Consider the following 26,440-nt stretch of genomic DNA (forward strand, 5'->3'; position numbering starts at 1 on the left):
GCTAATCTGATAACAGCGTTTAGCATGTTTTATGGTGGTAGTCACCTTTGCGTATTCATTTAATGGGCCCGAAAACCTTATAAGGCCTAGCCTAACATATAGGTTGAACAGCAATTTGAATTGAGTCCATCATCATGATTTGAAGAGACAAAGAAAATCATAAGTAACAGAAGAAACTACTAAAAACTGTTGAGTTCAGCTAGGAGAGAATGCTTAGTGATTCAACTCCAATTACTCTTTAAAAAATATCTTTCAGCTTGTTAAAAGGCCGAGCTTCTGATGGCTTTCCAGTGTATCAAGAAAAGATCATTAGAGAAAGTATCAGAAAATTTCCTTACTGCGAAGCTACACTCCTCCAGCAGCTGGTTCGAAGCATTGCTCCTGTTGAAATTGTAAGGCTCCTCTTACCTAAGTTGACTCTATCAGTAAGACCTAATTACCACATATTGTATTGTTAAAGGCAAGTTCTTTTTAGTATTTATTTTTATTATTTCAGAATATTTTTAGGAACAAAGGTGGAGATAGGTTTGCCTGCCAAACGTGTTCCTGTTTATTTATTTCCCATCTCACGATCTTCTTCTTACCTTATTATGGTTCATAGTTTAATAAACAGGACGTCCCTATGTTGAAATGTAGATGGTTATGGTAGAAACTTACATTTTAAATACATTCACTATGTAATATAGGTACTCACATGTACACTTGTAGCTATATGAATTACCAGCACAAAGTCATACACTAGATGCAAGTATGAATTGATCGCCTAGGGTGATAGTGTCCAGGCAGTGGGGATGTAGTGGGATAAGCCATGGGAAGGCTCATTATCGTTCCTGATAACAATCTCAAAGTATGCCCCAGCTTCCTATAATACACCTTAATGCCTCTGATTAGAAAATGTCCATACTTAAAACCTATTTGTATGTATGCACTATATAAGTGCATTTTGTTAACTTTATCTGTTATTTAAATTACTTACTATTCATTTGTCATATATTTTAATTTATTTGACCTTTTCTATTTTGTGACAGAGTCTCTTTCTGTTGCCTAGGCTGGAGTGCAGTGGCACAATCTCAGCTCACTGCAACCTCCGCTTCCCAGGTTCAGGTGATTCTCCTGCCTCAGCCTCCTGAGTAGCTGGGACTATAGGTATGCGCCACCATGCCCAGCTAATTTTTATATTTTTAGTAGAGATGGCGTTTCACCATGTTGACCAGGTTGGTCTCAAACTCCTGACTCAGGTGATCTACCCACCTCGGCTTCCCAAAGTGCTGAGATTACAGGCATGAGCCACTGCGCCCAGCCACCTTTTCTATTTTGAATAGATTTTTGTTTACCCTATCTATACCCATTCAGGCTTTTATACGTTTCAATCAAAAACTTGATCAGCTTTTGTCAATCAGGCAAGAAATTGATCCTAAGACCAGTCCCATCCATGGCTTCCTCCCTCCCTCTGGCAAATCTGGTTCCCTTCTCTGTGCCTTCTCTCTGGGTTGTTATGTCATTCTCAGTGTGGAACATCGGGGCTTGAAGTGGGCTCCAGATGCTCCTTCGTACATTAAGAATTCACGTAGTCTGAACCATAAGATAAACAAGAAAGACCTGAGCAGACAAGACCATCTCATAAAGCTCATGCATTAATTTATTCATGTGTGCTTCCCCTACTTTCAAGAGTTTCTTTACTCATAGTTTTTAATATAATTGGCTATTTAGTGTTTATGCTTTTGGAAGAATAAAGTTAGCAAATTATGATTTGTCAATTACAAATGTGTCTTGGCAGCACATATCAAAGCCCAACCAACCATGAATTAAATAGATAAGGGTTTATGTATTCACATATACATAGATGCCCAAAGGTAGGCAGACTAGGTCTGGCATAGTGACTTAAAAATAGTTTGGGGACCCAAACACTTTCTCATCTTTCCCTTCCAATATTCCTTAGCTGTGTAGGTTCTCATACACATACTTATGATCTCATGATTATGAGGCATTTGATGTTCCTCCTCCAGCTCACATTCCTATCCCAGGCAGGCAGGAAGAGCAAAGGGGTCTATATCTGGAAAACATAAGCTCTCCCAGAAGCCCTCTGCCTGTGTTATACGACTTTCCTTAGCTACACAGGAGTCCAGGAAAATTATTTTTTTTGGCTTTTCTAAACACTGCTGCTCTGAACAAAATTATGCTTCTGTTAGTGAGGAAGCTGGGAGAATTGGTATCAGAGAAGCAACTAGCAGTACCTGTTATGTGGGATTTCCAGTACTCACCAACGGGTTGCTGACCTTTTACCTTCATGGGAAAAAAACAGAAAAACTGAAAGAGCAACCCAGATTTCTTTAAAAAAAAAAAAAAAAAAAAAAAGGAAAGCAGGTCAATATCATGGTCGACAAGTTATCCTAGCTCCATATAATAGAATATTGTAATTAGAGTTTATATAGTATAATTATTATTATTTTTATTTATTTATTGAGGGGGAGTCTTGCTTTGTTACCCAGGCTGGAGTGCAGTAGCACAATCTCGGCTCATTACAACCTCAGCCTTCCAGGTTCAAGTGGTTCTCATGTCTCAGCCTCCCAAGTAGCTGGGACTACAGGCACACACCACCATGCCCAACTAACGTGTTTCTGCATTTTTAGTAAAGACGGATTTTCACCATGTTGGCCAGGCTGATCTTGAACTCCTGATCTCAAGTGATCTGCCCTCCTTGGCCTCCCAAAGTGCTGAGATTACAGGCGTGAGCCACCATACCCGGCCTAGAGTATAATGATTAATGTTTATCCCAGTGATCTGAGTCATCAAGAAAAGGTTTATAATAAAGTTAAGATAGTATTTAATGCATTTTAGAAAGACTTTTCTTTAAACATTTTTGTTCTTTGAGAGTTTTATGTTCTTCTGTCTGGAAAACTTCATCCCAAATGCTTGTGATTGTGCATATCACAGCCATTGTTTACTGCCTAATGGGTTTTCATATTCTGCAAGTTCTAAGCATCTGAAGTGATGCCCACCTTTTCCCGGCATACGATGGTTCTCAGGGCTGGCTGCTGTGAGCTTCACTGTGTTGTTTTCTGACAGTGCTAATGCCTGGGTTCTCCTGCTCAGCTTTTGGTTCCCTCTGCTGCTGTGTAACTCTGGCTTCTGCCTGTCTCAAGGCTCAGCATGAAAGAGAATTCATAGCACTTTCATGTGAAAGCAGACCCAGTCATTATTATTTGTATTCAAGAAGAACATGGCAGTTTCAAAATGAGTGCTACTTTTAAAATACTTCTTGAATCTTTGAATATTTTCTTTGACTATCTTGAGTATACAGAACAGTGTAGGACATTGTTCCCAGGTGATATTTTTAAACCTCTATTATGTACAGTTGGTAAGATAATATAAAAACAAATATTCTTAGGAAGAAAAAGCAAATACTCAAATGAAATGAAAATTATAAAGAGTGTCAAAATTCTGGTTTGGAACAAATGAACAAATTTGAAAAACTCAGAACAAAGAACTATTAGGAGTAGATAAGAAAAATAGAAACGCTGTGATTATTTTTTGCTAAATAGGTTTTAGTAGCATTGTCTCAGATAGATAAATACTTACCCTTATAATTTTTTTTTTAAATACAAGGTCTTGCACTGTCACCAAGGCTGGAGTGCAGTGACACGATCTCGGCTTACTGCAACCTCTGCCTCCCGGACTCAGGTGATCCTTCTGCCTCAGCCTCCCAAGTAGCTGGGACTACAGGCGTGCCACCATGCCTGGCTAATTTTTGTATTTTCAGTAGAGTCGGGGCTTCACCAAGTTGGTCAGGCTGCTCTTGAACTCCTAACCTCAAATGATCTGCCTGCCTTGGCCTTGCAAAGTACTGGGATTACAGGTGCGAGCCACTGCACCCAGCCCCTTATAATTTTCTTTGTAAAAAAAAGTTTATAGGCCGGGTGCAGTGGCTCATGCCTGCAGTCCCAGCACTTTGGGAAGCCAAGGCGGGCGAACCACGAGGTCAGGAGTTCGAGACCAGCCTGGCCAACATGGTAAAATCCTGTCTCTACTAAAAATACAAAAAATTGGCCGGGCGCGGTGGCTCATGCCTGTAATCCCAGCACTTTGGGAGGCCGAGGCGGGCAGATCACGAGGTCAGGAGATCGAGACCATCCTGGCTGACACAGTGAAACCCTGTCTCTACTAAAAATACAAAATAATTATCTGGGTGTGGTGGCGGGCACCTGTAGTCCCAGCTACTCTGGAGGCTGAGGCAGGAGAATGGTGTGAAGCCAGGAAGCGAAGCTTGCAGTGAGCGGAGATCACACCACTGCATTCTAGCCTGGGCAACAGAGTGAGACTCCGTCTCAAAAAAAAAGTACAAAAAATTAGCTGGGCATAGTGGCGGGTGCCTGCAATCCCAGCTACTGAGGAGGCTGAGGCAGGATAATCACTTGAACCTGGGAGGCGGAGGTTGCAGTGAGCCAAGATCGAGCCACTGCACCTCTAGCCGGGTGACAGAGTGAGACCCCATCTCAAAAAAATAAAAATAAATAAAAATCATAAATATTTTTTAACCTATTTTAATTTTCCATTGCCCACTAGTAATAAGTTTCACACATTTGGTTTTTCTTAATACTTTGATTCAATTGCTGCATGTGTGTTTCTTAACAAATTTGGAACATACCGATTATAATAGTGATAATTTATTTGAATTGCAAGCCAACATCAAGTAAATGAGTTTAAATATATTGTCTTTAAAATACTTAGATTGTACTAAACTTTTCGGAATTAAGATAGTTAAACATTTTTGATGTGCCCTGTAATTGTCTCACTGAATATGAATATTTTCTGGATGTCAGTTCTCAGAAAAAAATTCCACTCTGGAGTTACTGTCCTAAATCTGAAACCCTATGGACTTACTGAATTATCCTCATTGGAAAAATACTTTTGTTCTAGATTAAGGGTGTTTTTTTCTCTTTAATTATTTGGACATATGACTGACTTTTCGTATGTTTTGTACAGAAAATGGTACATTCTAAAAGATTTTTGTCATTTTTGTCTTAAAGCCTGTGTAATCTATAGCCTTAATGATTTCTTCCTTTTTGTGTCACATTGTAGGACAGCAGTGTCCATGGGCTGATACCTCTGTAGTGTTTCCGTGGTGATTTCAGAATTTTTTTCTCCTCTTCATGCCCACTCTAGGGTTCTGATCCCACTGCATTCTCCGTCCTTACCCAAGCCATCACTGGCCAGGTGGGTTTTGTGGATGTGGAATTTTGCACTACCTGTGGAGAAAAGGGAGCAAGTAAAAGATGTTCAGTTTGCAAAATGGTAAGAATGGAGTTCTTTTTATTTCATTGACCTCTGGTTTAGATGCAGCCAAGCTGATGATTGAGTTTTAATATTCTGTAAGAGTGGACATTAGTTTTCTAATAAATTCTAGCAATGAAAATATTCTATTTAATACTTAAAAAGTAGTTTTGGAAAAGAATTAATAGGATCAATATAGTTCTTTACTGTGTCTGTCTTCTGCTAATAATACAATATATGTATAAGGGGCCAATACATGTATTGGGGCCAATAATACAATATATGTATAAGGGCCCAGCACAGTGCTTGGCATATAGTGTTTAATAACATTCATTCCCATCTCCTTTCCACCCCCACTTGCAAAATTATAAGGCCATTTACAAAAACTTCTTGCTGTTCTTGAACATATCATTTACTTCCCTGTTCCTGCATTTTTGTACTAGATATTTTCTCCAGTTGGAATTCTTCTTTCCCATTTTTCTGTCTACCTTGACTCACCACAGCTAGAGTGAGTTGCCGCTTCCTCTACGCCTCCATCACTCTTACATCCTGTACTGTGTTAAGAAATTATGTATTTAGGTACCTGCCTGTCTCCCTTCTTCCATATCTTTCTTTTTCCTGACCCTGGTACCTTTGGGACAACATCTCTATCTTCCTTGTCATTGTACTGTACTAATTCTGGCACATGGCGGGTTCATAATAAGCTATTTGCTGAAGTCTTTGGTAGACTGTTTGTTATATGTTCATTATTGTTTTAAAGTAAAGCTACGAACTATAAATCTAAATCAATACACAGATACTGTGTTAGGCCATTCTTACGTTGCTATAAAGAAATACTTGAGACTGGGTCATTTATAAAGAAAAGAGGTTTAATGGGCTCACGGTTCTGAAGGTGTACAGGAAGCATGGCATGGGCATCTGTTCAGCTTCTGGTGAGGTCTCAGGAAGCCTTCAATTATGGTGGAAGGTGAAGGGGGAGCAGGCATGTCACATGGCAAGAGCTGGAGCAAGAGGAGGTGGGGGAGTTGCCACATACTTTTGAACAACCAGATCTTGTAAGAACTCACTCACTATTGTGAGGGCAGCACCAAGGGAAGGGTGCTAAACCGTTCATGAGAAAACCGCCCCCATGATCCTATCACCTCCCACTAGGCCCCACCTCCAACATTTGGGATCCCAATTCAATATGAGATTTAGAGGAGACAACATCCAAACTATATCAACCACATATTATGTTTTAAAATAAAGTGTGGAAAATGACATTTTTATAGCTTAGTTCTTGGTTTAATCATAGTTGGGAAATCATACAACCCAAGCTCTGGAAATGAAAATAAACCAACAATTGCTTTCAGGTAATATATTGTGATCAAACCTGCCAGAAAACACACTGGTTTACTCATAAGAAAATCTGTAAGAATCTGAAGGACATTTACGAAAAGCAACAATTGGAGGCTGCCAAAGAAAAGAGACAAGAGGAAAACCGTATGTATATAAAAACCGAGTTCACTCTGCTTAGTGGAGAGAGAGAGATGATAGGTGATCTTAACACACTGAAACTGAGTCTTCTCTGGAAGCCATAGGAGCTCAGGAGTGACCAATGTAAGAATCATATTTAAATGTAAATGTGTCCCTTTTTTAAGTTCTTAGGATATAGTCAGCCTAGACATCACTGGAAAACAGAGACGTCAAAATCTGAGGGATGTAGTTTATTTCATATTTTACATTCTAGCTTAGGTGACTGCCCTGCAACAGTGGGACTCTTAATGGGTATTAACTTATATTCTGTTCATGAAGGATTTTAAAGTCTTTGAATAAGGGAATTAATTAAATTTCCACGAATGGCTACCAGAAGATTTTAAGGGTGGAAGCCTTTAAATTCCTTAATTAAATTTCAGAACTACACGTGAAATTACAGAGTACATTTATAAATCATTCATTAAATTGCAGATCTAATATAAAGATCAAATTTCTACAAGTGTCAGAGCAGTGAATTTTGTATTTTTTTTTCTCCATCCCTCTTGAGGTTTTGTGACCCATTTTCATCAGAAATAGTGAGTTGCTTCAGCAGTGATCATCAGACTGGAAAGGAGAACTGCCCCCACCCTCATGCCTCATTCCAGAGAATATATCATATGTTCTGGGGGAGTGCATGTAGTTTGAAAAAGATGCCTCGGTGACTCTGATACCAGGCATTTCCGCCTCCACCTCTCAAGGAACCATATCCCCTCTACTACTGGGTTGAGAAATACTCTCAGTGGAATTAAATGATTTGTACACAATTAAACCATTTATCCTTAAGAGAATAGTCAGGCTTTCTGACTGCCATGCCTTCTCTTGTTTTCTTGACCAAACTTTTTTATTCTATGTGCTAAGGACAGAAAGTAACAAATGTTCATTACTAACACACCATTGAGGGAGAATAAGATTGTCAGTAGAATGGGCACTCCCAGTTGTTAAGCATCATTCATGCACCAAACACTGCTCTAAATGTTAGAGACAACTTTATTCTTCACCAGTGTAGGATAGCCTTTATTATCTACATATTATAGACAAGGGAAACAACTGCATCCAGGCAATTACCTCTCCAAGGACATCAAACAAATTCACAGAAAAGCTGTATTCAAATACAGGCTTTGTCAAATCCCAAGCAACAATCTTGATTTAGAGATGGCTTTGGAGCCAGAGGCCTGAGTTCAAATGCTGGTTCTGCTGTTTCACTAGCTAGGAAACTTGCAGCAAGTTACCAAACCTCTCTCCTCTCAGTTTTCTTATTTGTAAAATAATGTTAGCGATGACAGTAGATAATCATATACCTCATATAGTTGATAGGAAGATTAAATAATACATGTAAAGCATTGAGAAGAGTGTCTGACACATGGTAGGAACACAATAACAACTTCTTCTTTTTTTAATCAGACAGCAAACTTGATGTCAATTCTAACTGTGTTAATGAAGAGCAACCAGAGGCTGAAGTGGGTATCTCTCAAAAGGATTCCAATCCTGAAGATTCCGGGGAAGGAAAGAAAGAATCTCTTGAAAGTGAAGCTGAGTTGGAAGGCTTACAGGATGGTCCTGCAGGGCCACAGGTGTCCGAGGAGTAAAAGCCAAAGCAAGTGCCAGTGTGGATGGTCCTCACCCTGCAAAAAGCTGGAAAACTCATGGGAATGCATTGTCCTCGCCTCGTTATGCCTGCATGGCACCATGGCAGGATTCCACATTTCATAGAATAGAGGTTTTCAAGCAAACCTCTGTTGACCATGCCCTAATTTCCTATTGATTTCTGTTCTATAATTGAACGGATATTCCTATGGAAAATTTTTTGTTTCAAAATACAGGAAAAACATTCCTATTCCCTTTCTGAGGCTGGCTTTCCAGCAATTGTTTCAAAGAAAAATAGATCCCCTTAAAGAAAAAATACAGGCTTTAGGGAACAAAGGGACAAGTAGAACAGGTGTGGAAGAGAGATTTTCAGGAAGGAAAAAATTTATAGCTACAGAGATGGGTAGTTAGAAAAATCATAACTTATATGTGAATAAAATACAAGTAAACAGCATTTACTGTAGTGGCATTCTACTTATTAAGATGCAATGAAATGAAGAAAAGCTTTATGTTCAAGGACCTTTGCCATAGTTCAGCTAATTGTAGTTTTATATAGAAATGATCCTGAACACTCTGAACTTGACGTAGTCCTGTGGTGATAATTCTATCTACAGTATTTGTACCTCCAGAATGGCAGATCCCTCAGCAGGAACAAAGGCATATTGACGGTTCTCTCAGCATGTGCATTAAAAAAGGTACTTCCTGAAACTTTTGATTCAATAATGACTAAACATACTATGTACACAATTATTGTAAGGCTAATTCAAGTGCCATACTCCACCTGAAAGCCCGAGTTATCTTGCTATAAGCTTTTCATGGAGCACTTCCTTTCCAGAAACTGATTTGTAACTCATTTAGAGAATGTCCTGGCGTCAGTTTTTAGCATATGTGGTATTTAAACAGAGCTAGAATGTGATGTCTGAAGGTAATGCTGCATTTCTAAGTTTCTTGTGTGGATTTTAAAATAAATTGTGCCTACAAATATGAACAACTCATCTTGTTTTATAATTTGTTGGGGAGTGGCAAATATTAGAGAAGTATTAGAGAACTTAAAAAATAATAGGGAACTTGACAAATATTGGAGAACAGCAAAGTAATAATTATTTTAATATGTACAATTGCAGAACAAAATGACTAGAATTCTCACCTCACTTTGCTGATCAAATTCTATCTTGTGGATTTTGTTTGTTTGTTTTTGTTTTGAGATGGAGTTTGGCTCTTGTCGCCCACACGGGAGTGAAATGGCACTATCTCAGCTCACTGCGACCTCCGCCTCTCAGGTTCAAGTGACTCTCCTACCTCAGCCTCCTGAATAGCTGGGATTACAGGTGCCCGCCACCACACCCAGTTAATTTTTGTACTTTTTTTTTGTTTTTTTTTGAGACAGAGTCTCGCTCTGTTGCCCAGACTGGAGTGCAGTGGCGCAATCTTGGCTCACTGCAAGTTCCACCTCCCGGGTTCACGGCAGCTAATTTTTGCATTTTTAGTAGAGACGGGGTTTCATCATGTGAGCCAGGATGGTCTCGATCTCCTGACGTCATGATCCACCCACCTCGGCCTCCCAAAGTGCTGGGATTACAGGCGTGAGCCATTGCACCCGACCATTTTTGTATTTTTAGATTTCACCATATTGGCCAGGCTAGTCTCAAACTCCTGACCTCAGGTGATCCACCCGCCTCGGCTTCCCAAAATGCTGGGATTACAGGCGTGAGCCACTGCGCCCGGCCTATCTTGTGGATTTTTATCTTCCTGACACTCCATTATTTTTTTCCTAGCCCAAACATATACCCTATACCATACACACCCTATACCATGCTGGCTGTAGGATGACTTTGAGTAAATTCAATGTTGAGGGTTAACTGGTTAGGAATTCAGCAGGCAAATTTAGACTGAATTTGTTAATCATGACAAGCCTCCCTCAGAAAAAAATAAAATCATTCATCCAGGTACTTCATCTATACACACACTGATGAACATTTATCTTCAGGTAGTAAAGGAGCCCTCCCAGCCCTCCCTCTCCCACTGACATGCTTTTTACCTGAGTTCCCAGATTTTAGTGATTTTTTGTAATGTTTGTGTTACCATCAATTCACCCCACTCTGTCACACACTGTGGGGGACTCTGCCAAGAGGGCATGGCCCCTGTCTTCACATACCATGGAGGGTTGTGGAAAAGCAGAAGAAATTGTCACCCAGTAAACTGAGTTATTTCCCTGCTCTGCATTAGCTGCAAAAAAAGAACGTACAATTGGGGAAAAAAAAGCAGGCAGGTTTTATTCCTGGCCAGGAATGGAAAAGGAGAGAGCTCTTGCTTGAAAGACACCCTCCTCCCAAGCTGTGGGAAGCTGGGGAACTTTAAGGGGTTAGATGTCGGGTGGAAGATAGGTAAGCATATTCAGAGAGGAACTCCAGATGCACAGGCATAGATCATAAACATGTCTCCATACACGCCACGTTCAGAAAGGGCAGCGATTCTCCTCTGGGTGAGAAGCTTAGCATTATAATGATATGCTAATGATCTAAAGGTAGCAAGGAGTCTCTGCTTCTGGTTTGCTGAGTTTCACTCAGGCCTTATCTTCCTGTAGTAATTGGCGAAGGGTCCTGAAACTCCTGGACCACAAGGAGTCCTTTTAAGCAGGCTTAAAAGGACTTCAAGTAAAAGATTAGAAAAAAAAAAAGCTGTTTAAGAAAATAATGAGCTTCCTCAGCTGTATCTCCTGGACTGCCCTGGTAACAGAATTAGGAAAATAAAGAGCAGTGGCAACGTAGAGGTACTTTTCTCCTTTATTGTCATGAATTACTAAATGAATCAGAACTAACAGAGCTGGTATGAATAGGAACTTTAACATTGGACAAAGAGAAATTCAAGCATAAGCCATATCAATATCAAAAATTTCCTTGGATGTACGTTAGGAAAGGGGTGGTCAGAAAATGGGGTTGGTTCTGATTATCATAAATTATCTAAAACAGCATTTTCCATTATAATACCAACAGAACACGTGGTCATCTTATTTTTTTCCCATGTTGAACTGTTTTCAATATGCTATCAAAAAACTCTTCTCAAACAAAAATAGGACCTAAAGAATTTTGAATACTGTTTGTTAGTATTCCAATACTTCTGGTACCTAGAGCTGATGTAATACAATATTAAATTGGCCAGTTAGTTTAAGAAATCAGATTCTGCTTTTTCATTCAGTAGATAATAATGATAGCTAACAGTGAAAGTTACTCTATCCCTGAAATAATTTTGTATAATATTCACAATGACCCTGTGAATTAGACTTTATCCAGTAGCACAGATGAAGAACTTTAAAGAGGTTGCCTAATTTATCCAAAATTGTAGAGCTGGTGCTTGGCAAGGTCTGCAGTTTTAACTAGTACATTGTACATTCTTAACATGTTAACCTCACTGTAGTATCCCTGCAGCCAGAAGATACAGGGTTGAAGACAAGCTGTTATTTTACAGGGTGTAATGGATATTCCCAAGGCCCTTAAAAAAAAAAATCACTGCTTTTGGTCAACTTTCATATATATGAGTTTACTTGAGTTTTAATGTTATTGAGTATAAAACATCATAGAAATTCTCTCTTTTTTTTTTAGACAGAACCTCGCTCTATCCCCCAGGCTAGAGTGCAGTGGTGCAATCTCAACTCACTGCAACCTCCACCTCCTGGGTTCAAGAGATGCTCATGCCTCAGCCTCCTGAGTAGCTGGGACTATAGGCGCCTGCCACCATGATGAGATAATTTATGTATTTTTTTTAGTAGAGAAGGGGTTTCACCACGTTGGCCAGGCTGGTCTCAAACTCCTGACTTCAGGCGATCCGCCCACCTTGGCCTCCCAAAGTGCTGGGATTACAGGCATGATCCACCACATTTGGCCAGAAATTCTTATAGTGGATATTCTTGCAGTGTTTTCGTCTTCTCAGGATACTGTCTCCCCCACTTCTGAAGCAAATTAGTGCCCTTCCTTCAGTGGAAACTGGCTCTTCCGATTTAGGTGGTTTTGTGGTTGTTGCCAGTAGTGATTGGCCTCCTTGGTCACAATGAGGACAATCAGAACAATTCCCAGAGATTTTTTTCATTCCTGAAGTTGAAGAAGGGGGGCTTTTATTATTTTCTTTATTTGTTTCTCCTTTGGAGAGATTGTAAAGTACAATGATTTGGCTCCAGAACTGAGGCCATGACCCCTGACATGTGAAGGCACCTGAAAATGCAGTTATTAAGTGGACACCAGCGAGATAGGGATAGAGAGAGGAAATGCTTATTTGAGCTGTCAAATCCAGTGGGCTCTGACAGAGCCCACACTTGGGGTTTACAAGGTCTGCTTACATGAGCAAATACATTTCCCATTTGGATTTCTGTCACTTAGAGCCAAAGAATCCTTATTAATAATGTGACAACTAGAAAACAAAAGCAAATTTCAAAAGTTAAATACATAAAAATATAGGTAAAAGAAAAATGAAGGCATATAACTTGAATTTTATGATTATATTCTCTTAGAAAATTAACAATAGCAGTTCAAATTTCAAATTAGATTTAAGGACTAACCTCTATTATTTATCTTGTCCAAATTCCTACCCAAGGGGTCTGGGGAGTCATGCCCTACAAACCATGGATTCTCATCAGATGGGTTTTATTTGACCCTGTATATTGTGACTTGCTTTTCAATCTGACTGTGGCATAACATTATGAGACAAGGAAAAAATATTTAACTGCAAAATATATTTCCTTGCCATGCCTTGAAATTGCCCTGCAAAGTGTTTTGTGGAAAGGATCCCCATTCTATAGAGAATCCCCTTCCCCCTTTGTTTTCCTTCCTTTCTTTCCAGATCCAGGAGATAATCAACTAAGAGCCAGGCACCCCTTTAGGTCTGATAAGAAACGTTTTACAACCTGCTCTCTCTCTGAAGTCTGCTATCTGAGAGATTCCTCTTCACAGCACAGTAAAACTTGGTCTCCACAATCCTTTATCTTTAACCTGAGCATTCCTTTCTATGGATCCCAGGTCTTTAGACAAACTCAACCAATTTTCAACCAGAAAATGTTTAAGTTTACCTATAGCCTAGAAGTCCCCCGCTTTGAGTTGTCCTGCCTTTCTGAACCAAACCGATGTATTTCTTAAATGTATTTGATTGATGACTCATGCCTCTCTAAAATATATAAAACCAAGCTGTGCCCCAACCACCTTGGGCACGTGGTCTCAGGACCTCCTGAGGGCTGTGTCACGGGCCATGTTCACTCATATTTGGCTTAGAATAAATCTCTTTAAATATTTTACAGAGTTTGACTCTTTTGGTCGACAGATTGCAGTTATTTTTGTTAGAAAACCAACACAAAGTGTTTTTGCACCTATTTACTGATATTAATTTTGAAAAAAATCTTGTATTTATTTAAAATTGGAATAGGGCATGTTTATGTAAACTTTGATCATATCAAATCATCATTTCTATGGACAAAGACAAGATCTTAATTTAGTAAAAAGAAATTTTCTTTTTCTCATAATTATTTTAGTAGATGAGCAGATTTTTCCCCCAAAGGTAGCTCTAGCCTGGTTCGAAGTGCTGGTTGTATATATCCTTTAAAGTCCTAGTTTTATAAATAGCCAAAGGCAAATGGTGATCATACTTTGCATAGAATAAATCAGGTAGCTACGTAATTGACCATTTCAGAGCAATGTAGCTAGCTAATTCAAGTACTCACACGAAACCACTTTACCTGATGATTCCAAATCGTTAATATTTTAATGTGAAAAAAATAATCCCAGGAGAAACCATGAGAGAATTCTTTATGACTTTAGCATGAAAGAGGCCTTCATAAATATACTAAACCCAGAAACCACAAAAGGAAACAAATTCAGCTATATTTAAAACATAATCTGAATACTTCTGCTCCTGGGAAGGTGGAGTAGACACACTTTTCACTATTCTTCCCACTAAGGAAAGCTAAAACCCCCGAACAATTGTATATAAAACAAATATAAGAAGACTGTGAAAGTTGGAGAGGAGGTAGACTGGCTAGGGATCCTGGACCCAGGGTTCCACGTAGCAACACCTGCTGAGTTCTCTGGGTTTTCTTCCTGCCTCACGTAGCCCAGACTTGGAGCTGAAGAAGCTGGAAACACGGAAACACCAACAGCTACAGACCAAGAAAAGCCCCAACAAAGGCCTGCCAGTCTGCCAGCCTGTCCTGTGGATTTCCAACTCAAGATTGCAGCATCAACTCATACCTGAAGCTCTGGCTTCCCTACAAACTTTGAACTTGCCAGTCCCCACAATGGCATAAGCCAATTCCTTAAAATGAATGTCTAGTTCTAGATATGCGTGTATTCTACTGGTTCTGTTTCTCTGGAGAAGCCTACTAATAGATCATTTGTCTTAGTCAATTCGAGCTGCTGTCACAGATTACCATAGACTGGGTGGTTAAAACTACAAATACTTATTACTCACAGTTTTGGAGGCTGGAAGTCTGAGATCAGGTTTCCAGCAGGATTGAGTACTTGGTGAGCATCCTCTTCCTGGTCTACAGAGTACTGTGTTACTTAAGTGGAAAAAGTATGGTGAGCTGGTTCTCTGGCCTCTCTTTTAGGGGACTAATCTCATTCATGAGGGCTCCACCCTCATGACCTAGTTACCTCCCAAAGGCTCCATCTCCAATACCATCACAATGGGGATTAGATTTCAACATAGGAATTTTGGAAGGACACCAACATTCAGTCCATAACACCAAGTATAGTCCACAAGGAGCACAACTGCCCTTGGGATAAGAATAATAGTAATAGCTAACATATATGGAGTACTTTAAGAAAGACAGTCTACCTAGCACTTGACATACATTATCTAACTTAATCTCTGAGACTCTATGAGGTAACTACTATTATTGGTTTAAATAAAAGGATATCAAAACCTTGACAGGTCAACTAACTTTTCCAAGTAGCATCTAGTAAATGGAACAGCTAAGCTAGATTTGTTGGATTCCAAAGCCCCAGCTTTTAGCCAAACCCTCTATAGATCTACATATCATTATTTTTTGTTTCCTAGTCATGAGAAATTCCATTGTAAATAAATATGCTTCCACTTGAGACAGTTTGAATGGTCATCTTGTTGTGTTGTTGTTATTGTTTTTTCTTTTCTCTCTTTCTCTCTCTCTCTTTTTTTTTTTTTTTTTGAGAAAAGGTTTAGCTTTGTCACCCAGGATGGAGTGTAATGGCGATCTCAGCTCACTGCAACTTCTGCTTCCCAGGCTCAAGCAATCCTGCCACCATTCCCGGATTTAATTTTTTTTTTTTAGTAGAGGCAGGGTTTCGCCATGTTGCCCGGGCTGGTCTCAGACTCCTGGGCTCAAGCAATCTGCCCGCCTTAGCCTCCCAAAATGCTGAAATTACAGGCGTGAGCCACGCATCCGGGTCTCTTGTTTAAAGCAAAGAACTTAATTTAAAATACCCTCTCAATAATGATGTATTCCATTTTGGCAGAGGTTTAGGTAACTTAAAGATCATGTCTTCTGTTTTGTGTTTCTCCTGAAATGGTATTTCATACAATGTTCCCCATTCACAATAATGAAGGGCCACTCATTAGCCCTTAATTGTTGAATAACATATCCAGTATTGAGGAGTGCGTTCTAAAGCACATCTTTTTTTTTCATGCAGGTGACACAGTTTTGTAAAAAGAAAAATAATTTCTACCTCTTACCAGATGAAGTAAAATTTTTTAGACATTTTAAAATTGGAGTAAATGTTTTATTTTCAGTAATTGTGGGATTAAGAATATAATGTCAAAGAGTACACATTTGAAAATGATTCTTTTAGTGGTTAACCAAGAGATTACATTAGCCCATCCTTAATTTACTTCAATCTGATTAAAAATTAATACTTCTTATGCAAGTATGGGCCACCTTAAACCTGATGTCAAATATACTATTTCCATCATGAAATGGCTTGTTGCCACCCAATGTTATTGCTTGGTGGATCTGATAGTACTCAGCTCATGATGAGTAGCTTTGGTCAAACAGCTACTTGGTCAAGGGTCAGACTCTCGGTTAGTAGTAGAATCTATGCAGCAGCATGTCTAGATGTGCTATTTAAACAGTGACTAGTTCTCTGCTGCAGATGGTGTGGCCTTGTTCAAGAACCCTTGAAACTGCACTGTGACTTTCCTCTCAGTGCTAGCTTGAGACTCCACCGAAGGACCCTGGATTACAGTGGGATATTGTATTAGTTATCTGTTGCTGTGGAACCAATTATCCCTAAATGTATCAGCTTGAAACAACAGTAAGCATTATCTCATATGATTTCTGCAGGCCAGAAATCCAGAAGCAGCTCAACTGGGTGGTTCTGGTTTCAGATGTCTTTGGCTTGAAGATACAGTGAAACTTTCAGCCAGGGCTGTAGTCATCTGCGAGTTTAACTGGGTCTGCGGTATACGTTGGCAGAAGGCCTTGCACTGTACTGGCTTTTGGAAAGAGGCATCAGTTCCTCAGAATATGGACCACTCCAGAGGACTGCTTGAATGTTCTAATGACATGGCAGTTGGAGTCCCCCAATGTAAGTGATCCAGGAGAGAGAGTAAGAGCAGTGCCAACCATAATTCCCAAAGATGCAATCCCGAATGCCATAATTCCAAACGTTATTACCTCTAAAGATCAAAATCCCTAAAGTTAAAAATCCCTAAAATCTAAAACCCCCCAAATCACAATTAGTGCATTTACAGTTGTACACAGGGTAGTGCAGCATATTAGGCAGAACTATTACCTTGTTATTGTCCTTATTTGGAAATAAAGTGTGATTTAAGGAGATGCATATGGATGCTAGGCTAACAAGGGGTAGACTTGTGGACTTAATCTTAGGTGTCAATTTAACTGGATTAAGGAATGCCTAGTGACCTGGTAAAGCATTATTTTCAGTGTGCTTGGGTATTTCCAGAGGAGATTAGTGTCTGAGTCTTAGTGGATTGGGTGGGGAAGATCTGCCTTCAATGTTTCTAGTTTTTCAAAGGTCATCAAAGAAATGAAAATGCAAGCAAAACATACAAGAGGCCAGGTGCGGCGGCTCACTCCTGTAATCCCAGCATTTTAGGAGGCTGAGGCGGACAGATCACTTGAGGTTAGGGGTTCGAGGCCAGCCTGGCCAACGTGGTAAAACTCCATCTCTACTAAAAATACAAAAAGTAGCCGGGTGTGGGATTGTGTGCCTGTAATCCCAGCTTCTTGGAAGCCTGAGGCAGGAGAATCACTTGAATCCGGGAAGCAGAGGTTGCAGTGAGCTGACATTGGGCCACTACATTCCAGCTTGGACAATAGAGCAAGACTCCATCTCAAAATAAAAAAACAGAAATCTCTCCTGCCAGATTATTCAGTGGTGTACTGCTCCTGCCCCTTCACACATAACACCATGCTTGCATTTTTAAAAATATGCCCTTCATCAGAGAACAAAAAAAATTCAAGTTCAGAGATCTTCTGAACCAAAGATGTTTGCTGATTTTGAGATTCCTCCAGCATTACAAAAAATTAAGGGATGACCAATTCTTGGTTAGGGATTTGACTATTAAAGAAGATAGACTTTTTCTATTGAAAATATAACATACAAAAACTAGCAGATGCTTCACTTTGACTCATGGATGTGTTGATCGAAATTAAGGCTGTTGAGGCAGAAATAATTTGATAAAAATTTTTTGGAAACTGAATGTGAGGATGGACATGGGAAGACACCAACAAAGTTAGGCATGTTCCAAAGTCTGTTACAAGTTGCAATGCTTTTATAAGGAAGTTTATGAGAAGGGAGAGGGACTCCTCATACTGGACTTGTCCTTTTTCTTTGGAGGGTACAATACAGAGGTTAACATCATTGGCTACAGATGTCAACATACAGGCTTAAACGTTCTAGGTGCAAGACAATACAACTTCATGATTCAGAAACAAATCAGCAAAACCTTATGATTCAGAAACAAATCAGTGTCCTTGTCAATGTCAGTAAGTTATGCATTAATCAGTGTATCAACAGTTTGAGGAACTCATGATAAGATTTGAGGGACTCACGTGAATCACAAGACTTTCCTCAGGCAGTTAATTTGGAAGCCTGCCAAATGTGACCTGTAAGTTATCAAATGGCGTATTCAAAACTGTCCTCACTGTTTTTTAATCAGATAGGTACTATTCATGCCCCTGTTGGATCTGAAAATTACAGAGCTTATCCATTCATTTATGTATTAATGACTGCAAAAAGTGAAGCACTTTACAAATGCTTATTTGAAGATTTGGTGGAGTTTGCAGAAAAAAAAAAAGAATTCCAACTAAATTCTCAAACCATAATGACAGATTTGGAATTAGGTACAATCAAGCCTTCTAAAAGTGAATTTCAAGGTGTTATCAATAAAGTCTGTTTTTTCCAATCAGCCCAATGCTTTGGCAAAAAAAAAAAAAAAAAAAAAAAAAAAAAAAAAAAAAAAAAAAAAAAATCAGATAAGTGGATTGGTCGCATAATACAGCAATGACAAAAACTTGAGTTTAGAAATTTGTCTGCATTGGCATTCTTTCCAACTGTGAAATTCTAGGAGCTTTTAATAGCTTTCTCTGCATTTGCCTGGAGAAGCCAGTAAAATTACTGACTCGTTCAAAAATAATTATGTGCACAGTAGGACAGGAAAACACTTACACAACAGTTTTCCTGTTCCGTCACCAATATCATTTCTGCCAAATTAGTGGTCTGTCTATAAGTGCATACAGAACAGATTCTGAGCACTCCAAACAACATAGAAGCATGGTACAGAAGATGGGAAAATTTAAAAGGGAATGCTTCTGTGAATGTATATTGAATCATAGAAGAATTTCAAAAAGAGCAGCACCACGTAGAAAATGAATGGAGGCAGGTGTACTATCATGGTTCACTGCAGTCTCGACCTCCCTGGGCTCAGGTGATCCTCCTAGCTCAGTCTCCCAAGTAGCTGGGACTAGAGGGATCGCTTGAGCTGGGGAGGTAGAGACTGCAATGAGCTGTGATAGTGCCATTGCCCTCCAGCATGGGTGACAGAGGGAGACCCTCTCTCAGAGAGAGAGAGAGAGAGAGACAGACAGAGACAGGCTAAAAAGAAACTTTAAGTACAATTAACTGTGATATTAATTACCTTTTACCTTTGCTCACTCCCACTTAGTTGTTTATTGTTATTATTGTTATTATTTCTTTGTTATTGTTTGTTATTATCATTGTTATTGTTTGTTGTTATTCATTTATTTATTTATTTTGAGACAGGATCTCACTCTGTTGCCCAGGCTCCAAGTCCTGGGCTCAAACAGTCCTCCCACCTTGGTCTCCCAAACTGCTGGGATTACGTGAGCCATCATGCCCGGCCTGGTCATATTTTTGATGTGTTGATTCTTTCCAGTCCATGTTCCAGTCCAGATGCATAGTGATAATACAAGAATTGAAAACAAAAATTTTGAGACAGATCCATCTCACGAAACTGCCTTTCTTTTCTAGTAGTACAAGCCCCGTTGAGTGAAGTGCTCCTAATCTCTGATGATTTAAAATACTGTAGAAAGCATTGCGGTAATTAACTCTGGGCACTGAAGATTTTTTCTAGTCCTAGAATACAGATCAATCTAGATATATGGTCTCGATCAATCACAAGAGGATCAATAAGCTTTTTTCCTTATTCTACTTCCTTTTTTTGAAAGGGCCTTGATTTGCATTTGCTGCCTATAGACAGCAATTTGTCTGAATTTTTTTTTTTTTTTTTTTTTTTTAGTATTCAGGGGGTACATGGTGCTTGTTTGCTAAATGAGCATACTGCATTCTGGTGGGGAGTGGGCTTTTAGTGTACCTAATACCTACATAGCAAACATTGTATCCCATAGGTAATTTTTCATCCCTTGTCCCCCTCCCACTCTCCTCCCTTCTGGAGTCCCCGAGTATCTATTATTTCCATCTTTATGACCGTGTGTACCCACTGTTTCGCTCCCACTTATAAGTGAGAACGTGCAATATTTGCTTTTCTGCTTTGGAGTTAGTTCATTGTATAATGAGCTGGAGTATAATGGCCTCCAGCTCCATCCATGTTACTGTAAAAGGCATAAAATCATTCTTGTAGCTGCATCATTGGAGAATTTTAACTTTTTTATTGGTTGGTCTTCCTTTGTCTCTCTCTCTCTCTTACTCTCTCTCTTTTTCTTTCTTTTTGCATCTCAGATGACACAAACCAATGTTTGTTTTTTGGGTCACTCTGTCACCCAAACTGCAATGCAGTGGGAATGATCCTAGCTCACTACATCCTCAGACCTCCTGTCCCAGCCTCCCCAGCCTCCTGATGATATAGGAGTTAAGAAGAAATAATTTAGGCAGATAGTGAGAGTAAGGAAGTCTTCAATAAGGTTTTCCTTTTGATGAAAAGCATCCCCAAATTATTTTATTTTCTAATAAAGAGCAGCCTGTAAAATCGAGCTGCAGACATAGAAAAGCAAGCTAGAAGCTTGCAAGGGTGAATGCCGGCAGCTGTGCCAATAGGAAAAGGCCACCTGGGACTAGGAATGTTCAAAATGCTGGCTCCATCTCCCCTTTTCCTTTCCAACCACTTGTGCAGTAGGGAACAGACAACATGGCACGGCCAAGTGGAAAGTCTATTTGCACAATAAGAAGATTAGGGTGGGTTAGCCAGCTTCCCAAAGCACTATATAAATGTCACACCTGGTCCAACCAATCTGTGGGCCCTGCGTAAATCAGACACCTCCTCCTCAAGCCTGTCTGTAAAATCCGGTGCACTCTGCCATGGGCTGGAAGTCCCATTCGGAAGCCCCTCTCTCCCGAGAGAGAGCTGTTCTCCTTTCTCTTTCTTCTGCCTATTAAAGGTCTGCTCCTAAATCCACTTCTTGTGTCTGCCTACTGGATTTCCTTGGTGAGATGACAAACCCCAGGCATTTACCCCAGACAACGACATGGCTTCACTGAGCTGGGCTGGGTGTGAAGCCTGGGCCACCCACCCTGCCCGGATTTTATTTTTTTTAAGCATTTGGGCTCACCCTCCCCATGCTGTTGCTCCCGGCTTTTCTTTTCTTTTCTTTTTTTTTTGCTACTGCTACATAGCTGTTCTATGTAGGAGAAATCTGTCCTAACAATGATAATCCTTGGAAATTTCCCTTTCAAATCTAGCATTTGCTTGTCAAATGATCATCTCTTGTAAAAGGGAAAAGGTTGAAAAATAAAGACAAAGATAAAAATATTAAAAAAAAGAAAAATGAATGGAAACATATTCTACAAGGAGAGCCATGCCTAAAAGAAAAAAAAAGCAGCTATTCATCAAGATGCAATACTGATAGATGTCGGAGGCAGACAAATGCCTATGCAGATAAGGAAGGGTCCCTGGAGAAGCTGCTCCACAAGTGTGTATGCCAGATGTTTTTGTGCAGATAAGGGAACCTGCACAGGGTCTTGCCTGGGCATGGCCACAAGGGACTGGAGGCCCAAATGCACTGGAGGAATAGGGTGGAGCCACCAGGAATTCACGCCTTATGCGTGGGAGGAACCTGACCTCTTCAACTCATGTGTTGTGGCCTGGCATTCAGTTTGTGAGGTGGAAACCTGCGTGCATGACCCCTCTTTTTGTTCAAATCTTTCCTTTCACTTAATAAATTCTGGCCTCCTCACCTTTCAACATGTCTGCATGCCTAATTTTTCCTGGTTGTGAGACAAGAACCTGGATTTAGCTGAACTAAAGAGCAAAAAAATCCTGCATCAACATTTCAAAATATAATCAAGAATAGGGGTTCTCTCCAGCCCCCGACACCTCGAGGCTCCCCCCGCCTGCCAATGGCAGGCCTGGCTTCCCGATCCCCCTTGCTTCCCATGCTCTCCCGCGGGGCCCCAGCCCCGGCCCCCTGTCTCCCTCCCTTCCTTTTAATTCCCCTTCCGGACGCTGCTATCATGTTGAAGCCTCAGCCGCCACAACAGCTGTCCAAGCCCCAGTAGCTGCCCCCGATGCAACAGGCCATGCCTCCTCCGCAGCTCCACCGGGGCCTCCTGCAGCATCCTCCGCCTGTCTGGGGCCTTCGGCTGTGGGGAGCGGGCTCCGCTGGGGAGCCAAAAGCATCTTGACGACGCAGCCGCCACCACAGAAGCAACACCAGGAGATGCCGGGGGCCGCTGCCATCGGCAGCACCAGGGGACAGAGCACAGGAAAGGGACCCCCACAGTCACCTGTGTTTGAAGGCGTCTGCAACAATTCCAGAATGCTGCATTTCCTTACAGCTGTTGTGGCCTCCACTTGTGATGTAAAGGTGAAAAATGGCACCACTTATGAGGGTATCTGCAAGATGCTGAGCTCAAATTTTGAACTAGCAGTGGATATTGTACACCAGAAAGCATCTGAGACAGCAGGTGGTCCTTGTCGGGAGGACACTGTAGACACCATGGTGTTTAAGCCAAGTGATGTCATGCTTGTTCACTTCCGAAATGCTGACTTCAGCTACGCTACTAAAGACAAGTTCACCGATTCAGCCATCGCCATGGACTCGAAAGGAATGGGGAACACAAAGAGAAGGTGCTTCAGCGCTGGGAGGGGGGTGACAGCAACAGCGACAACTACGACCTCGAGTCCGACACATCCAATGGATGGGACCCCAATGAAATGTTCAAGTTCAATGAGGAAAACTACGGTGTGAAGACCACCTGTGACAGCAGTCTTTTTCCTTATACGATGCCCTTAGAAAAGGACAACTCGGAAGAGTTTCAGCTGTGAGAGCTGTGTGCGGCCCAGTTGGCTCCAGAGATTGAATCAAGCTCCCAGTACCGCCTGCGGATCGCCATGGAGAGCGACGATGGGTGCACTGAAGAGGGAAGCACAGGGCGGTTCAGCGGCAGGGCTCGGGGCGGGAGAGCCCCAGCTTGGCATCCAGGAAGGGGAAGTATATCATCCCTTTGCCTCAACGAGTCCAGGAAGGTCCCTGGGGAGGAGTTTGATGCAGCAGCCCTCTGGGCAGTCGGCCTAGCCTTAGCGATTTGCCACCTCGTGGCCCTCACCATCTGGACAATAGCAATCCTGGCCCAGGTTCTGAGGCCCGTGGTATCAATGGAGGCCCTTCCCACATGTCCCCAAAGGCACAGAGGCCTCTGAGAGGTGCCAAGACTCTGTCTTCACCCAATAATAGGCCTTCTGGAGAAACTTCTGTTCCTCCTCCTGCAGTGGGCCGGATGTATTCCCCGAGTTCACCCAAGTTTGCTGCCCCTGCCCCAGTCTCACCTTCCTGTCCTGAGCCTCCCATCGGCTTGGCAGTGCCAACCTCTTCAGCCTCCATCCCTGTGACCTTATCAGTCTCAGATCCTGGAATGGGCTCCATTTCGTCAGCTTCTCCCTGGCCCCCACAGATGTAAAAGAACTCTCTACCAAGAACCTGGGAGAACCCTGGAGCCCCAGTAGCTGGCTCAGATAGCTGGGAAAGTCTCTAGTCTTCAGAATGAACAGAAACGATTCCAACTGGAAGAACTGAGAAAGTTTGGGGCCCAGTTTAAGCTTCAGCCCAGTAGTTCCCCTGAGAACAGCCTGGATCCTTTTCCTTCCTGGACCTTAAAGGAGGAGGCCAAAGGAAAGGAGAAGGAGGCTGATGGTCTGTTGACCTCAGAGCCCATGGGGTCCCCCGTCTCCTCCAAGACAGAGTCTGTATCAAATAAGGAGGACAAACCACCCCTGGCACCAGAAGGAGGCACTGAGGGGCCAGAGATGCCCCCACGACCTTGCCCAAGCCAAACTGGCAGCCCCCCGTTGGCCTCATCAAAGAGGAGGACAAGGATGAGGGCCCTATTGCTGAACAAGTAAAGAAATCAACGTTGAACCCCAATACCAAGGAGTTCAATCCCACAAAGCCTCTGCTGTCTATGAATAAATCCACCAGTACCCCAACTTCTCCAGGGCCTTGGACTCATTCAGCTCTCTCCATCCCAGTGCTAACAGCAGGCCAGAGTGGGCTATACAGCCCCCAGTACATCTCCTGCATACCTCAGATCCACATGGGACCAGCTGTGCAGGCACCTCAGATGTATCTGTATCCTGTATCCAATTCAATGTCTGGGCAGCAAGGCAAGTACTGGGGAGCAAAAGGCTCCCTGTTCCCACAGCTCTGGGACCAACACGAGCCAGCCTCAGCCCCACCGCGGTGGCTGCTGGGCCGCCTCTGGTGCTGCCATGCCCTGTTCTTCCTACATCCCCTACAACCCTCAGCAGTTCCCAGGCCCACCTGCCATGATGCAGCCCATGGCCCACTATTCCTCACAGCCAGCGTTTGCCCCCATGCTTCAAAGCAACCCACGCATGCTGACGTCGGGCAGCCATCCCCAGGTCATCATGTCATCCTCCACCCCTCAGTACCCTTCTGCAGAGCAGCCCACTCCCCAAGCCCTTTATGTCACTGTTCACCAGGCTTACCCACACTATGCCACACAGCTTCATGCCCACCAGCCGCAGCCGGCTGTCACGCCTACTGGGAACCAGCCTGCAGCCCCCAGTCCTGTCCAGCATCAGGCAGGGGTGGCTCCACACCTGGGCAGTGGACAGCCACAGCAGAATCTGTGCCACCCAGGGGCCCTGACAGGCATGCTGCCCTCTCTGCCACCGGGACCTTCTGCCCAGTCCCCTCAGAGCGGTTTCCTCCAGCCAGCCACTGTGTATGCCACCAACACCTGCAGCTGCCCCAATGGCTTCACCAACACGGCCCATGTTCCCCAGGCCCATGTCCAAACTGGAATCACAGCAGCCCCGCCCCCTCACCCTGGGGTTCCCCACCTGCCCCAGGTGATGTACTATTTGCTCCCCAGCAAAGCGCAGTGCCCAGAGTGGGGTGCCTGCATTCTCAGCTTCCACACCCTCACCCTACCCCTACATTGGACACCCCCAAGCTCTCAGTGACCCTGACTGTCTCCTGATTTACTGGTGGAGTTCAATCTTATCCCTCCCAGAAGCTCCCCTTCCACCCCGCCGGGGAACTGAAGATTTTCCTGGCCCTGACCTGAGACCTCCATGAGTGGAGGGAAGAGTGATCTATGTCTCTTCCCCCAGCAGCTCGGACTACTCCCAGCTCCCCATCCCCCCTTTCCCCAGGGGGAGCTGGGGAATTCCTGCCAAGCACCTTGAATAGGAGGGGCCTCACAGAGGGCAGAGCCAGGGTCCAGCAGTGGTGGGGGTTTCCTGCTCTGCCCCTGCCTGTCCCCACCCAGTATTGCCCTCCCATCCTCTCATCTATTTCCTTGCTGGACACAGAAGATCTTTTATTTTCTATTATTTATAACCTGAGACTTGGGCCCCCGGTTCTTTATTTCCCATTAACTTGAGTGACCTGTGTGAGAGACAGACAGATGCCCCATGCGGATGGCTGGACAAGAACTTTTACTTTTTATTACATAAAAATATTAAAAATAAATAAGTAAATAAAATTTTAAATAATTGTGAAAGTCAGCCAACTCTTATGGCCTACTTCATCCCAATAGCTTATAACCTATTCCCATAATATACTTTTTCATATGTACAATTGTCTTTTTAGTTTTTTGTCCACGATTTTAAATTGTGAGCATTGCTTTTTGTAATTTGCTAACTTATACCTCCATTTCCAATACAGGAATTATATCAAGACTTAGAGTTATAATTTGTTTTATACATTTTTCACAAATCTGACTTCACAAAAGTACATTATTGCAACACTGATTTTATGTGTAAGCTTTGTGTGTGTGTACATGAAAATATTGAAACTTCCTCAATAAATGAAGAGATGTCCTTTTTGTATGTCTGCATTTGTGATATACATTTTGCTTTTTGACCTATTTCTTTATGAATACAGTTTGTCTACTCATAACTGTTATACCTGTGCAACTGTCATTAATATACCTGAGTGCTTATGCTTGCAAAAATGTATATGTCATTATTGCCTATTTTATTGTGTAAAGTGGCCTATAAAATGTTCTGTAGATATAATGTTTCTCAAACAAATCCGTTTTAAAAAATGTAAACAAATGTCTTTTAATTTTTTTTTAAATTATTTTTTCCAGAATTACATTTTTGGGACTATGTCTTTTGTCTTTTGGATTATCGCCCAAGCCCGGCAAGG

General features: G+C 41.8%; 1 protein-coding gene, 1 long non-coding RNA gene and 1 pseudogene across 5 annotated transcripts in view; 2 read left to right on the top strand and 1 right to left on the bottom strand.

The window, feature by feature from the left end:
- ANKMY2 (ankyrin repeat and MYND domain containing 2) overlaps nucleotides 1–9,361 on the top strand; it is a 44,974-nt gene extending 35,613 nt beyond the window's left edge. For all 3 annotated transcript variants that reach the window (XM_055272528.2, XM_055272525.2, XM_055272526.2), the window contains exons 7-10: nucleotides 257–392; nucleotides 5,164–5,292; nucleotides 6,624–6,753; nucleotides 8,188–9,361. In XM_055272528.2, the coding sequence (XP_055128503.1) occupies nucleotides 257–392; nucleotides 5,164–5,292; nucleotides 6,624–6,753; nucleotides 8,188–8,372 (580 nt within the window). In that variant the 3' untranslated portion in view covers nucleotides 8,373–9,361. The remainder of the gene's footprint in view (nucleotides 1–256; nucleotides 393–5,163; nucleotides 5,293–6,623; nucleotides 6,754–8,187) is intronic.
- Nucleotides 3,004–15,073, bottom strand: LOC129479434 (uncharacterized). Of its 2 annotated transcripts, none has more exons than XR_008656676.2 (4): nucleotides 14,818–15,073; nucleotides 6,154–6,272; nucleotides 5,105–5,246; nucleotides 3,004–3,144 (listed from the first exon to the last, which is right to left on the bottom strand). It is a non-coding gene; the product is annotated as an uncharacterized lncRNA (long non-coding RNA). The 2 variants fall into 2 exon arrangements; XR_010120263.1 differs by having other exon boundaries at nucleotides 3,011–3,170.
- A 7,201-nt stretch (nucleotides 15,074–22,274) lies between these two features.
- LOC129478365 (ataxin-2-like protein) lies at nucleotides 22,275–25,696 on the top strand (annotated as a pseudogene).
- The last annotated feature ends 744 nt before the right edge of the window (nucleotides 25,697–26,440 follow it).

This window comes from Symphalangus syndactylus, chromosome 3 (genome assembly GCF_028878055.3).
Source record: "Symphalangus syndactylus isolate Jambi chromosome 3, NHGRI_mSymSyn1-v2.1_pri, whole genome shotgun sequence".
Lineage (NCBI taxonomy): Eukaryota > Metazoa > Chordata > Mammalia > Primates > Hylobatidae > Symphalangus > Symphalangus syndactylus.